Here is a 15956-nt window from a genome sequence, read left to right as displayed (position 1 = left end):
CTGGACGGTATATTTGAAAGTTGCTAAGAGAGTAGATCCTAAAAGTTCTCATCACAAGGAAAAAAAACGTTTTCATATCTAATGAGATGATGAATGCTAACTAAACTTATAGTAGAAATCATTTCACAATATATGTAAGTCATGTTGTACACAAACTTACACAGTGCTGTATGTCAATTATATCTCAATAAAACTGAAAAACAAACAAAAACACAAATTAGTATCTTACAGTTCTGAAGGTCAGAAGTCCAATATGATCTTATTGGGCTAAAATCAAGGTGCTGCCAGGGCTGTGTCCCTTCTGGAGGCTGTACATTCCACTGCCTTTTCCAGTTTTTAGAGGTTGTCTGCATTCCTTGGCTCATGGCTCCTTCTTCCATCTTTAAAGTCAGCAGTGCAGCATCTTCAAACCTCAATCTCACTCTTTCCATCGTCACATTTCCTCCTCCGACTCTGATCATCTGTCTGCCTCTCACAAGGACCCTTGTGTTCACATTGGAACCACCCAGATAATCTCCCCATTTCATGATCTCTAACTTAATCACATCAGCAATGTTCCTTTTGCCATGTGACGAAAATGTTCACAGGTTTTGGGGATTAGGATGTGAGCAGTTGGGGAGGGGAGGTGCATTATTCTGCCTACAACAAAGGGCATCTGTTACTAACATAGTGATTTGTAGACTGAAGAGCTACCATTCAAGTTTGAACTTTATGCGATTATTAAGTTAATATACCATGCCAACTGAAATTTGAATTGTGTTGTATGGACACTAGTGTTATTTAAGTAAACCATGGTAACTTGAATTTTTTCATAACTGAATCATGCAAAGCAAGGAGTTCCTGTTTTAAGCCCAGCTGAAGGTCAAAAAGGATGAGAAAATGCATGTAACCACACATGCAGAGCCATGGCTGCAGAAGATGAGGTGGAAGTGATCTATATGTCTGCGCTCATATTTGGAGAACACTCATGTAAATAGGCTGAGGTTTCTCTTGTGCTGGATTCTCAAGGCCACCAGAATACTAACAGCACTGCAACTCTTCTGAGAAACGTGGTACAGGTGAATATGGAAAAAACTCGAGAAATAATGATATAACTTCCCTCTTACCTCTGTCGTCTTCTGCCACTTCCCCCCAGCACCAAAATATCTGAGGATTTTGTGCACTAATATCCAACTACTAATAGTGTATTACACTTTGTTTATAAAGCAACTGTCTTTTAAAATTCTGATGAATAAACATAAAAGAGCTCTTTGATAACTGATTAAGAATATAATAAACACTTCCTATGTGTACACTGTTGAGCAAACTATAGAATAAGTAAATGGATACACAGGCTTCTGATACTTAGACCAAACACAATTTTGAAAACTGAACTGCTGGTATAAAGTTTCTCATAAATTAATTTTATTAAAACAGCAAAAAAAAAAAAGGTCAGTTATTCACCTCTGACTGGGATTATAAAGTACAATCTTTTAGCGTGAGTATTCTCACCATGCCACAGAGAAAGGTACTGAGGGACTGATGAGGGGGTGTTTTCCTTCTCTGGCAGTGTTATATTAAACTGCAGTATAAATATCTGATCTTAAGATCAGAATACCTCTTGAAGAGGTGTAGCTTGTTTTATAATACCTAAGTATTGGAAATATATTAATTGCATGAATTGGGAGAGGGAAAGGAAGAAGAAATGGCAATTCATGAAAATCCATTCCTAGACTACATCCATACCAAGTCTTACCACTTTACAGAATTCTTAATTTACTAGCCAGTGCTATTTAAAAATACCACTTCAAAAGTCTTACACCGATACTGGATGAAAATCACACACAACACCTAACCCTGGTGGTTTATGTGAAACCAAATCCTTATCTGCCTCTGGCTCCTTCAGGGGTCTGTATCACCAGTGTCTGAATCCTGGTTGGGATGAAAATGACCCTGAGACAGCAGTTTCATTTTCTTCATGCTCAACCAGACAGATGAAGATCCAAAGTGCTAAGTACGTATTTCAAGCATGTGTTCTGAAACTGTTTAGGGCCACAGTAAACTATAAAAGGCAATTTCATAGATACTCTTTGAGAGCGAATATAATCATTAAACTTGATATTTTGCCTCAAAAATGTTTTTCATACTACAGAAAATAAACTCATATATGTTTTGAAACTCTCACTATAAAATTACTATCGTAAATTCACCAGAACTTGAGGTTTTCTGTTTTCATGAAGTAGGTGAAAGGGTAATCTCTATTCTTTCCATGTGATTGTACCTACACCAGGCTTCCCTACAATCACACATCAAAGTCCTTCAGCTCGCCCCAGCTGGCACCTATTTTCACTTTCACTTTCAGTTTCACAGAGAGTTTTACGGCACTTTCCATTTCATTCTTGACAATCTGAGCTACCTACAAAACAAAAAAAAAGAGGTTAACAAACTCTGCCCAGTCAAAGAACTGTCTGCCAGCCCACTCACTGAGGGGATAAACCAGACTGGAGCTCTTTACCTCATGGTGCTTAAAACTCTAAGTTGGAAAAGAGCCAGGTATCCCACACTAATCTGCACTGACAAACAGAAGCTCTGCCAGGTTCACTAGAATGCTCAGAGCTTTGAAATCCTCAGGGCAAGTCTCCAAATTCTCATCTAACTTCTCGCAGACAAAAATATCCCTGCATCAGGAATTTCTTTTAAAATGAGTTTAAAGATGAGCACTCTTAGCTCTTTCTCTACCCTTAAGGATTCTACTTTTCTATAGCCATCCTGGGGCTAGGGAAGGGCTCCAGAAATCTCATGCATCTTAGCCTGACTTACAGTGTCTTAGCTTTCTGTAGAATGGATATGAACACTGCAAAAATACCTGAACAACATCCTCTTCTGCCACTTCGTATAAGAGTTCATCATGGAGTTGAAGGATGAAGAAGCCTCCTCTGATGGGACAGAACATCCCTTGCAGTTTTCTCTTTGGTAACAATCCTACCCCATGAGAAAAGTAGCAAAACTGATCAGCATGTCACTGTGCTATGGGAGTATTTTTTTTTGAGAGAGATTTTGGGAAATTATAATTAAGAGATTAAAACACATAAAATTTGGAGCTATCAAGAAAATAACTAATTGCTGATTGCCACCTAGCCCACCTATCAGGTAAACTCAAATCTCCACCTACCTCCTCCCAGAAATGAGGAGTCTAAAAAAGACATCAGTAAATGGAGTTGATTGACACTCCTTGATGTCTTTTTCTGGCCAGAAGTGTCACCATGGTAGAATTGGTGATTCCCCAGTTGGACCACACACTCTAGACAAGTAATTCTAAACCTAGGGTCCAAATGTGGACTTCAGAAAATACACAGATTCCTTCAAGATATATGAAAGGGTCTATGTCTGTATATTTTTCTGTGGAGATGATGTATACCTTTTCAGAAGATTCTCAAAAGAACTCATGAATCCAAAAATGGTTTAAAAAAATCACTGTATTATAGTTATTATAATATAGTTATTATAGTCACTATTTCCTAACTAGTGGGCCTAGTGGTACAGATTATGCCCCTCTGATCACTAAAATAAGGTTCAACATTAATACTTTTAGAGTATCTGCCTTCCATTGTTTGCCCGTTTCTCAGAGCAGTCCTTCCTTTTTGCCATTCAAATTTCCTATACTTATTCTTCAGGACAGGACAGCACAAATACTGTCTCCCTCGATATCTGGTGCTTCCCTCAGAGAGAGTTCTTTAGCTGTCACTACCTGCAGCCCAAGTTTTCTCAGAGGTGGCTCTCACAGGGTAAGAGAACAAAGGCAGATGAGGCATGGCAAGTTGCTTCCATACCAGGGCTGCAAAGGCTGTGCATCTGTTTGCCAGTTTGGCTAAAATCTGATCTGACCCATTGGGCCCCACTTATCTTGCATCATTGGCTGTCTGGATGCTCTAGTTTTTCTGCTTTCTGATCGTTATACCTTTGTCCTCTTGATTTCCCTTGGTTACTTGGCTTCTGACCCAGAATGCCACGATCCTCCTGTTCCCTGTGTGGTCTGCTTCCTCAGGCTGAGCTCCCTTTGATCCCACTGACCTACTACTGCCTTTAACTCAACTTGACACAATCAAGCCATCCTCAGTGACATACCCACATTGTCTTCCACTCACTCTAAAGAGTGATACCACCTATATCTTCATTTTGACACTGCATCATTCTGCTGTGAAGAGTCAGGTAAATATTTCACAGTCAGGTATCATATCTTCCTTTCCTTAGCAGATTTAAAATTCAAACATAGGTTGACAACTTTTACTTCTAAATCCTCCAAAGCACACAGTACAATGTTATTCCCCAAATAAGTTTGACCATACATCCTCTTTCTACAAATATTAGAGTGTGAATGTGTGCATGTGTTCATGGAAAGTCATGACCAGGAAAATCAACATCTTCTTAAGGTGTGGTATGAGGATCGAAGAGGATCCCAGAAATTCTTTCAAAGCATCTGCAAAGTCAAATTATTTTCCCAATAACACCCAAAGGTTATTTTCCTTTTTCAGTCTCCTTCTTTCATAAGCGTACAACAAGGTGATCAATTATCTTGGTTTTAGCAATGAAAGTCCCACATCCTGGGAAACCATCAGTCTCCCACAAACTGGGACATTCATCATCCTCTACAGAGGATTTTCCAGAGATTACAGAACAGGTAATATTGCAACAAACTGAATGCAGAAAAATATAAGAGACTCCAACTGTCATCTCTTAAGCCAGACATTAAAGAGATTTTCAGAAAAAATAAAACCACTCATCACGAATTTTTTTGTTGTTCTGAAAAAAATGTAGTTATTTTCATAATATGTTATTTATGTTAACACATGATGGGTTTATTATTGTTACCTGTAAATGTTAATAAATGTTTTTAAATTCCCAGTTTTAATTTCTAATATGGTAAATATTAGTAGATATAATTAACACACATAAACAAAAGCTCTTTGGGATCCTTTCTAAGAGTGTAAAGACATCATGAAACCAAAATGTTTGAGAACTGCTGAGAAATAAATATAAATCGTTTCCCCCTTTCTTTTCTGATGTAATTAATCTCACCATGTTATAGCAAGGGCCTCATTTATGAACAAACCTGTTCTGTCACTTTGGAGCATACTCTCCCGATGACCATGGGATTTGAAGGCTAAGTGGAAGGTTTCTAATTGCTTCTGAATATTAACTGTGGCTATTTTGACAATATCAGCTGCCGAACCTTGGACTCTTGTGTTGATAGCCTGACGCTCAGCCTATGAAAAACAACAACAGATGCTCCATCAGACACGCCAGCATTGTTTCATACCTGCCTTTAGCGTCCACAGATTAGTGCTCACATGTGCAGACTGGAAATCTGGAACTGAGATGTGACCCAGGGCATCCACTATAAGCTGTATCTTAAGAATAACAACCAGAATGATCCAGGGCTCTAGATCCTGGGCTATCATTCACATGAGGATAGACTAAACAAAAGAAGGTCAGATTGCTTCAGTTTAGAAATCTTCGACAGTTAGGAACCAAAAACTACATTACACTTAAAATGTATCTAGAAGCTCAAAATTATTTTTAAAAATATAGTATCAGTATTCTAAACTTCACTTTAAAGGATCCATTCCTCAAAATACAATTCCTCTTAACACTAAATAGATATAATTAGAATACCATTCTTTGTGATGTGAGTTGGAATGTTTCAAGCACATCCCCCATATCAGTGGCCTCTCAGTCCTATGTAGAGTTTGGCCACAGCAAGTCTGCAGCCCTCTGGTATGAATCAGAGCTTTTTATGGGCTATTGGGCCTAATCGTTAGCTGCTGGTGAAAATGCAGATCCTAGATCCCCAGGTATTAAATTAGAACTTCCCTGAAACTATTGCTGCCATGAGCTTCTTGGCAGGCAACCACAGCTGCTAAAAGTGAACATCCTGGGGCAGTAGGAATAGGGGTCTAGGTTAATATCCAAGATGTAATCTATCCATGAATATCACTCCTGTTGTTGCAAAAGGGCTCAGAAAATGGGAAGGGTCTACTCACTGGAGGGATCTATGTAACCTGAGAGGTGTTCTCTAGTTCCCTGTCACCTGGGCTACATCCAACTCCTAGTATATTACATACTGGTAAAGAGACAGACTTTTTAACTATTGTTTTGTCAAATGCTGATGAATCCATTCTAAACTCATTCAGTTGTCATTGTTTAAAGAGTGACTGAATTTCAAAGTTCTGACTGCTCCTGTTCTTGAAACTATATGCCTCTGTGCAGTGGATTATGTTATTGTTGCTATTACTTGCTGCCTTTCTCTGTGAAGTCCCATGGCCCCCACCCATTGCCATGTAATTCAGAGTGTTTTTCACTCTAAAAGAATGGTCTTGACTTGTTTTGGCCAATAAAATGTGAGTAAAACTGACATACAGCACATGCAAGGAGTTTTAAAAGCTATCTTAACACTGTCACAAAAAAGGGCTTATCCCAGGTAGGTACTTTTCTTTATTCTGAATTTTAGAATGAAGAAAATACAGAGCAGAGGCAGAGTCAACCCAGAGCCAAACTATACTATGAATTAAAAATAAATATTCTTATTATAAGTCACTGAAATACGGGAGTTGTTTTTACTGTGACACAACAAATATAACTAAAATATATAATTCATTCTCATGATACTGTACTTCCCTGATTCTATTCCAAAATAAGAAAACTTGGCAGTCTCAGCTTTGTGTCCCACAATCTTAGTCCCTTCTCATCACTAGAGTGTTTTCATATACATAAAAATATACAGGTTTCTGGTAATAGGAGATTATGCCATTAGGACTAACCCTTCCACTGATAACCAGAAAAAGGTGGTCAGAAAATGCCTCTTTGAATGAATCAGACAGGAAAAGGGAAGTGAAGAATTATAGAACCTAGAGAACTGGGAGAGAAAGGAAACCAAGGAGGTGATCCTGGCATTGGAGGCCATCCTTTCTCCCAGGGAAATCAACAGATTCCAGAAGAGGCAGCTGACAGGCTAAGAAGCTGAGCAGAACTTGATAGTCTTGAAATATTTGGGTTCACAGCCCAATAAGTAGGAGGCCTGGTAAGGAGGTAAGATAATACAACTGTTTTTATAGAAAACTAAGAAAAACAAAAGGCAATAGGAACAGACTACAGGGATTCAAGTATGAGCCATATTTGACTACAGACTAGTATCAAACCTATTAGACTATAAAATGATCATGTTATCAAGAAAATAAAAGACAAAATTGAATATTTCGGCAGAGAACAAAATACCATTAAGAACCAAATAGAAACTCTATAACCAAAAAAATTAAAACAACAGAACTTAAAGCATTTAAACAGTGCTTTCCCTATAGTTTGGTGTATGTGTGCAGTGGGGAGATAGTATCGACTTGGAGAGAAGATAAAAAGGCCTTCTGGGGTGCTGGAAAAGTTCTATATCATTTAGAACCTAAAAGCTCAATAGTTGCTCAACAGCAAATTGAAGAGCAAATCAGCCAACTGAAAGATAAGTTAGAAGAAAATATCCAGAATTAAGCATGAAGAAATATAAACATGGAACAGAGGATACGAAAAATGAGGAATTAAAGAGAAAAGTTTTTAAAATTTATAATAGAAGTTCCAGAAAGAGAGGAGAGATTTTGATGAAGCAATGACTGAAGAAGAAATGACTAAGAATTTTCCAAAATCAACAAAAGATCTCACGGTGCCGATTCAAGAAGTCCTAACACCCTCAAAAACAGATCAGTTAAACACACACACACACACACACACACACACACACACACACAGGCACATGAAGTTAAAAAAAAAAAACCCACAGGGGCTTCCCTGGTGGCGCAGTGGTTGAGAGTCCGCCTGCCGATGCAGGGGACACGGGTTCATGCCCCGGTCCGGGAAGATCCCACGTGCCACGGAGTGGCTGGGCCCGTGAGCCATGGCCGCTGAGCCTGCGTGTCCAGAGCCTGCGCTCCGCAACGGGAGAGGCCGCAGCAGTGAGAGAGGCCCACGTACCACAAAAAAAAACAAACCCACAAACTTAAGCACATCACAGAAAATCTGTTGGAAACCACAAGGAAAGAAAAATACTGTATTAAAAGCAACCTAGAGAAAAAAGGCAGATTGCATTTAAAGAAGAAACAGACCAGGGATGGGCAAACTAAAGCCTACAGGCCAAGTCTGGCCCATCTCTTGTTTCTGTAAATACAGCTCTACTGGAACACAGCCACACTCACTCATTTATGTAGGGTCTATGGCTGCATCTGCACTAGAACAGCAGGCTTGAGTAGTTGTGATGGAGACTCTGCAGCCTACAAGCACATGTTTAAGGGAGCTTACTTTTTCTGACACAGACACTATTAAAAACCTAAAGGAAAGTTCTACTTATTGGTAAAATGTTTAAAATTTCCCTCTGAGACCTGAAAAGTGGCAAAGATACTCACTATCACTAACTCTGTTCAACACTGTCCTAGCTAGTAAGTCAAGCAAAAAAAAAAACAAAGAATAAGACTCAGAAAGACAGTTATAAAACTACTTTTTTTTTCCAGATAATAACTGTGTAGATAGAATACCTAAAAGTATCTACAGATAAAATTTTGTAATTAGTAAGTAATATTTGCAAGGTTTCTAGACAAAAGAATAAAGGCAATTATCTTTCTATACCAGTAGTAAAGGGTTAGAAAATGTAAAAAGGGAAGGAAAATAATTAAAAATTAAAAAAGATGCCATTCACAACAGCATGAAACTTTTCCAATATCTAGCTATAAATTTAATAAAAACCTTGTAAGATCTCTTCCCCAAAACTATACATCATTAGTGAGAGAATTTTAAAAGACCTAAAGACCTAAATAAATGGACATATATAACATGTTTATCGACTGGAAAACTCAAATTTATAAATATGTCATTAATCCCATCTTGATCTATGAACTCAAAGCAACTGCAATTAAAAAATCCCAACAGGATTTTGTGTTTGTGTGGAAATTCACAAGCTGCTTCTACAATTTATATGGAAATGCAGAGAACCCAAGAACAGGCAAATCTTGGGGGAGAGAAAAAAAGCAAGTTGGGAAAACTTTACCATATATCAAAACATAGTATTCAAGAAAAAGCAAAACTACAAGACACTACTTTACACTCACCAGAAAAGCTAAAATTATGTTAACTTAATAGCAAATGTTGGCATGGATGCAGAGCAATGAGAACTCAAACTTATATGGGAGGACAAATTGCTACAACTACCATAAAACACAACGTTGCTTTATCTACTGAAATTGAAGATGAGAGCAATTCTATGTCTACCGCTTTACCAAACATAAACAGAAACATATGTGCACCAGGAACCTTGAACAAGAATAATCAAATCATCAAGATCCATAATAGAAACCCATCCAAATAGAAAATTCTCCAAACTAGAAACCCATCAACAGAAAAATGGATAAATTGTGGTATATTCATATAACAGAGCCATATACCTACCCCAACATGAAACAACATAAATGACTTGCCTAATGTAATTTTGAGTGACAGAAGCTAAACACAGAATACATATATATGATATACAGAGAGGTCAAAACAAAACCATAGGGTTAGAGGTTATAGTGGTTATTTCTGGGAAGGCAGTGTATGGTGATTAGGAAGAGGCATGAGGGGAGCTTCTGGGGTGCTGACAATATTCTGTATTTTGGTTTGTATGGTAGTTACATAGGTATAGCTCTATGATAATTTACTGAAATTTAAATTTGTTTCTTGTGCTTTCTCTATGTATATTTTTCAGTACAGTAAAAGTTGAAATAAAATGTAAAACCAAACTAAATGAAAACCAAACAATGAATCTGGCTATATTTACTCCATATCTGATTCAGAGGGGTGCAAAAACATAATGAATCAATTAGAACTCTGACTCCTAAGGATTTGGTATAAAAAGTCTTACTCTCACAGTTTTAACTTCAAAAATATTAGTTTTTAAAAAATTATATGGTTCATTAACATTAATCATTCTATCCTCCATTTTTCATTGTGTAAATACCAAAAAACATAATCAATCCCTATTAGATCAAGCCCAAATTTCTCAGCCTGCCATTAAAAGCCTTCCCCAATAGCTGATTCCATCTGACCAGTAGAAAATTATCTATTCCTAAGTGACAACTCAAACTTTCCACTCCTATCAGATTGGCTTCTAGCCAATCCTTACTCAAACTCTTGGTCACTTGTGATTATCTTTTTCTCATGCCATCAATTAAATTTTAAATAGTCTTCAAGAATCTGTTTAAGTCCTATCTCCTCTAGAAGCCTAAATAACTGAGTATACATGCTACTTTTATATTTTTTTAGTTTGCTTTATCTCTTCCAATACATTTTAAGACTTACTTTTCCTAGTGCAACAACTACAGTGCCTACTTCACTTGGAGATATGGTAAAAGGCTGATAAATATCTGACATCTGTATGTGGATATATGGGAGGCGAGAGAGTGAAGAAGTAACAAAACCCCAACTACTCCTCCATGGTCCCTAAGAGCATTATTGCTCTGAGAGATTCTAGCTCAAGACAGTAGTTTAGCAATTTGGGGGCTGGATATTTTCATTACATACAATGTGTAGTGGGCACTGACACACAAAAGTAAGAGGTAAGGGCAAAATACAACCAGTTAAAATAGGAAGGTTTGGACTATAACAGAAATTTAAATGCTCAGATACACAAAAAGTGTACAGATACACTTTTATGGATCCCAATGATTTCAGAAAGAGATTTCAACCATAATTTGAGTAAATACCATCAATACATCTTTTGAATGATATTAAATATCATTTTAATATCTTCTTTAATATTTTGGGTATCCTAATAACAACCTCTGATGAGCCAGTGCTTTTAAAATAAATAAACAAAAGGAATGAACCAAAAAATACCGCAATTCAATGACTGGCTAATCTCTGAAGACAATGCAATCTGGTGTAATATGACAAATTAGTATAGATATCTGAAACAAAGAACAATTAGCAAATGTAAGAATTAAGTTTATATATAACTTATTACCAAAGCTAATAAATAATTGGCTTACTAAAACAGAACATCTTTAACTGAAATATTACTAAGTGAACTCATATTTACATTAGTCTCCTATAGAGACTGTGTTCAGCAAATACTGGCATGTACCATCACTTCAGAAGTCCTTAATAAAATAGAAGATCCAATTAATATGCTAGTGATCTCTAAAAGGGACAATAGCAGGGTTCAGTCTTTGTTGAAAAAGTACATGTCATTAAAGTTAAAAATTTAAGTTAAAATATTAAGTTAAAAATCCAGAGAAATTTCAACATACGTGAGCTTTGTGATAAGGGTTGTTGTCTTTGATTCCTGGTAAATATCTATGCCTTCCCAAAATGGTCTGAACAAATCCATCTCTTTTACAATTCTTCACTGTCTCTCTCATGAAATGATTAATCCCTACAAAGAAAATGAAGAAATAATTACAATCAATGTCCATCCTTAATCTCACTCACTAGTTTCAATATAGTGAAATATACCAAAACTTCACCATGATTAACATTAATATCACATCATCAAAATTTTGCATATAAACTTTCATTCACTTTTTCTTCCAGTTTTATTGAGAAATAACTTATACACATCACTGTACAGCATGACAGTTTGCTTTACATATATTGTGAAATAGTGCTCGCTTAGGCAGCACATATACATATATTGTGAAATTACCACAATAAATTTAATTAACACTCATCACCTCATACAGCTATGAAAGTTAGAAACAAAAGGGACTTTAGAAATGACATAATCTCTGTTTTTCAACCACCAACAACAAAAAATACAAAACTAAACTCTAGAACAACAGAGCAGGTACTAAAACCTAGATGGTTTTATCACAGGACCTTAAGACTACTCCATGCTACTTTTCACAGGGTTCTGTTCTTTGATCACACTAACCCTCTTTTACTCTTTGAGCTTATCTTTACCAGGCTTAATACATTCCAACAGCTCCTTGTTACCATCTATGCTATGATTCAAATAGGACCTAACTGAAACTAATGCATGAAGTTGTAATATTTTATTAGAAACTTAAACAACTCACTTCTTAAAATTCAAAAAGACTACATATAGTATATTACTCAAACACATTCACATTCCCTATACCAGCATTCATCCTTTGCTATATAGGTCCGTTATTAGGTCTTATGACTCTCCAGGATGAACCCTTTGCTTCAGATGGGCCAGTCTCTTCATTGCCCATTCCTGTCTCTGAGCTAGAGGGGTTCTTCTCTCCTGGAACATTCTTTTTCTATACTCTTTAAAACACATTTAAGTACAGAGACTGCTAATCTATCTTTATTCTTTTGTGCAATTTCTGCTTTCTCACAGCTCTGCTCATCCTAAGTAATAAACACTAATGCCTCCCAATTAAAACCCCTCATTTGAGGATTTCTATTGTGTGGCTGGCACAGATTGTGGGTGAAAGGAAGGGGAGAAACCCTGCCAAGTGCAGCTGTTGGTGATATCTGACTACTAGCATAGGAATTTCAGAAAGCAATCAGGCTCTCATCTTCTCTTCAGGAATTACTGTGATACTGCTGAGTAAAGAGCAAAGAAAAGGATGAGATTTAAGAGACTACACCTCTATGAATTCTCTTACCTGACTCCTGTAGGAAGACTTCAAATATTCAGAGATTGCAAGAACTACTTTAAAAAAACAATCAATGCTGAGGTATAATTTACATACAATAAACAAAGCTGAGATATAATTTACATACAATAAAAGGCACCCACTTCCGGTGAACAGTTTGATGCATTTTAACAAACATATGCACCCCTCCAACAACCACTACAAGATACAAAACATTTTAATCACCTTCACAGTCAGCTCCCCATTATCAGCCTCAAACACTAATGGATCTACTTTATTACACTGTATCTTTTTCATGTTCTTGAATTTCATAAACTACACTGTATGTTCTCACTTGTGTCTGCCTTCTCTTGCTAAGTAGCATTCCATTGAAGAGATATACCAAAATCTGTTTATCCATAATCCTGTTGACAGATATTTGTTCCTGTTAAAAAGGAGAGAGCAGGGCCAAAATGGAGTCACTTGTGCTAAACCCTATGTTAGCAAACTAAGACTTACTACCTAACCAAATTGCAGCCTCAACACCCCCAGGAATGTAACCTTTAACCAGTCAACCTGGTATTACATGGTCAGCACTAGTGAGGTTATCTGCCCAATAGGCCCTTCCGATCCCCTTAGGAGAGTGACCTTGCCTGAAACAATGCATTCTTTGCTAATATTTCCTTTATCCACCTACCCCCTTTCTGCCTTTAAAAAACTTTTCTCTTCTACAGTTCGGTGGAGCTCCTTTCTAGTGCTAGATGGGATGTTGCCCGATTCATGAATCATTGAATAAAGCCAATTTGATCTTTAATAAATTTACTCAGTTGATAAAGAAATGGAGTAATAGATACAGAGAACAAACAGATGGTTGCCAGAGGGGAGGGAGTTGGGGGGAGGAGGAAAATAGGTGAGGGAGACTAAGAGGCACAAACTTTCAGTTACAAAACACATGAGTCACAAGTATGAAATGTACAGTGTGGGGAATATAGTCAATAACTATGTAATATCTTTGTATGGTGACAGATGACAACTAGACTTACCATGGTGATCATTTTGAAATGTATAGAAATATCAAATCACTGTGTTGTATACCAGGAATTAACATAGTTTGTAGTTCAAATATACTTCAAAAACAAACTCATAGAAAAAGAGATTAGATTTGCGGCTACCAGAGGTGGGGAGTGGGAGGAGAGGGAATGGGTGATGGTGGTCAAAAGGTACAAACTTCCAGTTATAAGATAAATAAGTACTAGGAATGAAATGTACAACACGATAAAGCTAATTAACACTGTTGAATGTTATATATGAAAACTGTTAAGAGAGCAAATCCTAAGAGTTCTCATCACAAGGAAAAAATCTTTTTTTTCTATTTCTTTAATGTTGTATCAATATGAGATGACGGATGCTCATTAAATCTATGTGGTAATCATTTCATGATGTATGTAAGTCAAATGATTATGCTGTACACCTTAAACTTATAAAGTGCTGTGTGTCAATTATAACTCAATAAAACTGGGAAAAAAATTTTTTTAATTTACTCACTAGGATTTTTGTTGTTTAACACTTCCAGTCTTTGGCAGTTATGAATAAAACTGCTATAACATTCACATACAAGTCTTTCTTTGGACATGTTTTCATTTTTCTTGGGCAACCATCCAATAGTAGAATTGCAGAATCATACAGTTAAGTGTACGTTTTACTTTATATGAAAGAGCCATAGTGTCTTCCAAAGTGGCTGTACCATTTTACAACCAATCAGCAATGTAAAAGAGACACAATGTTTTTAAATTTTAGCATTCTAATGTTTATATAATGGTATCTCTTTGTGGTTTTAACTTGCTTTTCCCTGAGAACAAATGACGATAACACTTGATGTAGTTATTCACATATTTTCTTTTGTGAAGTGTCTGTTCAAATTTTTGAACTTTATTTTATTGCATGATTTACTTTCTTAGTATTGAGTTGTAAGAGTTCTTTATATATTCTGGATGCAAGTCTTTTGTTAGATAATAGGAACTATAAATATTTCCTCTCAGTCTGTGGCTTGACTTTATATTTTCTTAATGGTGTCTTTTATAAATATTTATTTTTTATGACTAATTCAGTGTTATTATCACCTAAGAAATTGTTGCCTACCTCAATGTCATAAAGCTCCTCTCCCTTTTCTTCTGCAAGATTGATAGTTCTAGTTTTTACTTTTAGGTCTGTGGTTCATATCAAGTTAATTTTTGAATACAGTATGAGATAAAGTAGAAGTTCATTTTTTTTTTCATACTGGTATCCAGTTGTTCTGGCACCAACTGTTGACATGACCATCTTTCCTCCATTGAATTACCATGGCAACTTTGTTGAAAATCAATTCACCATATATGTATAGGTCTATTTCCTGATGCTCTATTGTGTTTCATTGTTCCCTGCGTCTACCCTTATACCTATCTTGATTATTGTAGCTTTATAATAAATTTTGAAACCAAGGAGTGTAAATAATCAACATTGTGCTTTCCCCCCCAAATTATTCTAGTTATTCCAGGCCCTTTGAATTTCCATATAAATTTAGAATCAGCTTGTCAAATCTGACACAAAAGTCTAATGATATTTTGATTGGAAATGCACTGAATCTATAGAACAATTTACAGAGAACCGTGATAACAATATTGTGTCTTCTAATAAATTAACATGGTAAACCTCACATTTACTTAAGTATTCTTCAATTTCCCTCAGGATTGCTTTGGAGTTTTCAATAAAGTCTTGCACATACTCTGTTAAATTTATCCCAAGTATTTCATGTTTTTTGATGTTATTGTAAATGGTTTTATTTTTACTTCATTCACTAATTGTTTATTGCTAGTATATAAAAATACAACTGATTCAGGGACTTCCCTAGTGGTCCAGTGGTTAAGACACCGCATTTCCATTGCAGGGGGCATGGGTTTAATCCCTGGTCGGGAACTATGATCCCACATGCCATGCTGGCATGGCCAAAAAAAGGAAAAAAAAAAAAAAATACAACTGATTTTTACAAACTGACCTTGTATGGTGGGAACCTGTGCCAAATTTAGTTATTTGTTCTAGTAGTTGTTTTTGTTGAATTCATGTGATTTTCTATGTACAAGATCATGTCATGTGTGAATAAAAGTTTTTCTTTTTGGGGACTGGGGACAGGGTAGATTACAAAGGGGCATAAAGGAACTCTCTGAGATGATGAGGTGATGGTTCCATACCTCAGCTGTAATGTAGACAGTATGATTGCGTGCATTTGTCAAAATTCATAGAACTATACAACTAAAAAAGGTGAATTTTATTGTGTGCAAATTACCTCAATAAACTGCCGAAAGAAGAGAGAATTTAAAATGGTGATAT

General features: G+C 36.3%; 1 protein-coding gene across 1 annotated transcript in view; it reads right to left on the bottom strand.

Moving 5' to 3' along the window:
• Window positions 1–2281: 2281 nt before the first annotated feature.
• Window positions 2282–15956, bottom strand: part of POLQ (DNA polymerase theta) — a gene marked incomplete at both ends in the record, with an annotated part of 114029 nt that continues 100354 nt past the window's right edge. The window contains 4 exons of the mRNA XM_082654665.1: window positions 2282–2395; window positions 2846–2961; window positions 5090–5243; window positions 11298–11422. Of these exons, the coding sequence (XP_082510791.1) occupies window positions 2282–2395; window positions 2846–2961; window positions 5090–5243; window positions 11298–11422 (509 nt within the window). The remainder of the gene's footprint in view (window positions 2396–2845; window positions 2962–5089; window positions 5244–11297; window positions 11423–15956) is intronic.

The sequence above is a fragment of the Grampus griseus genome (assembly GCF_964374135.1).
Source record: "Grampus griseus genome assembly, chromosome: 5".
Lineage (NCBI taxonomy): Eukaryota > Metazoa > Chordata > Mammalia > Artiodactyla > Delphinidae > Grampus > Grampus griseus.
The sequence above is the reverse complement of the archived record's forward strand: the minus strand, read 5'-3'. Positions and strand labels throughout refer to the sequence as shown.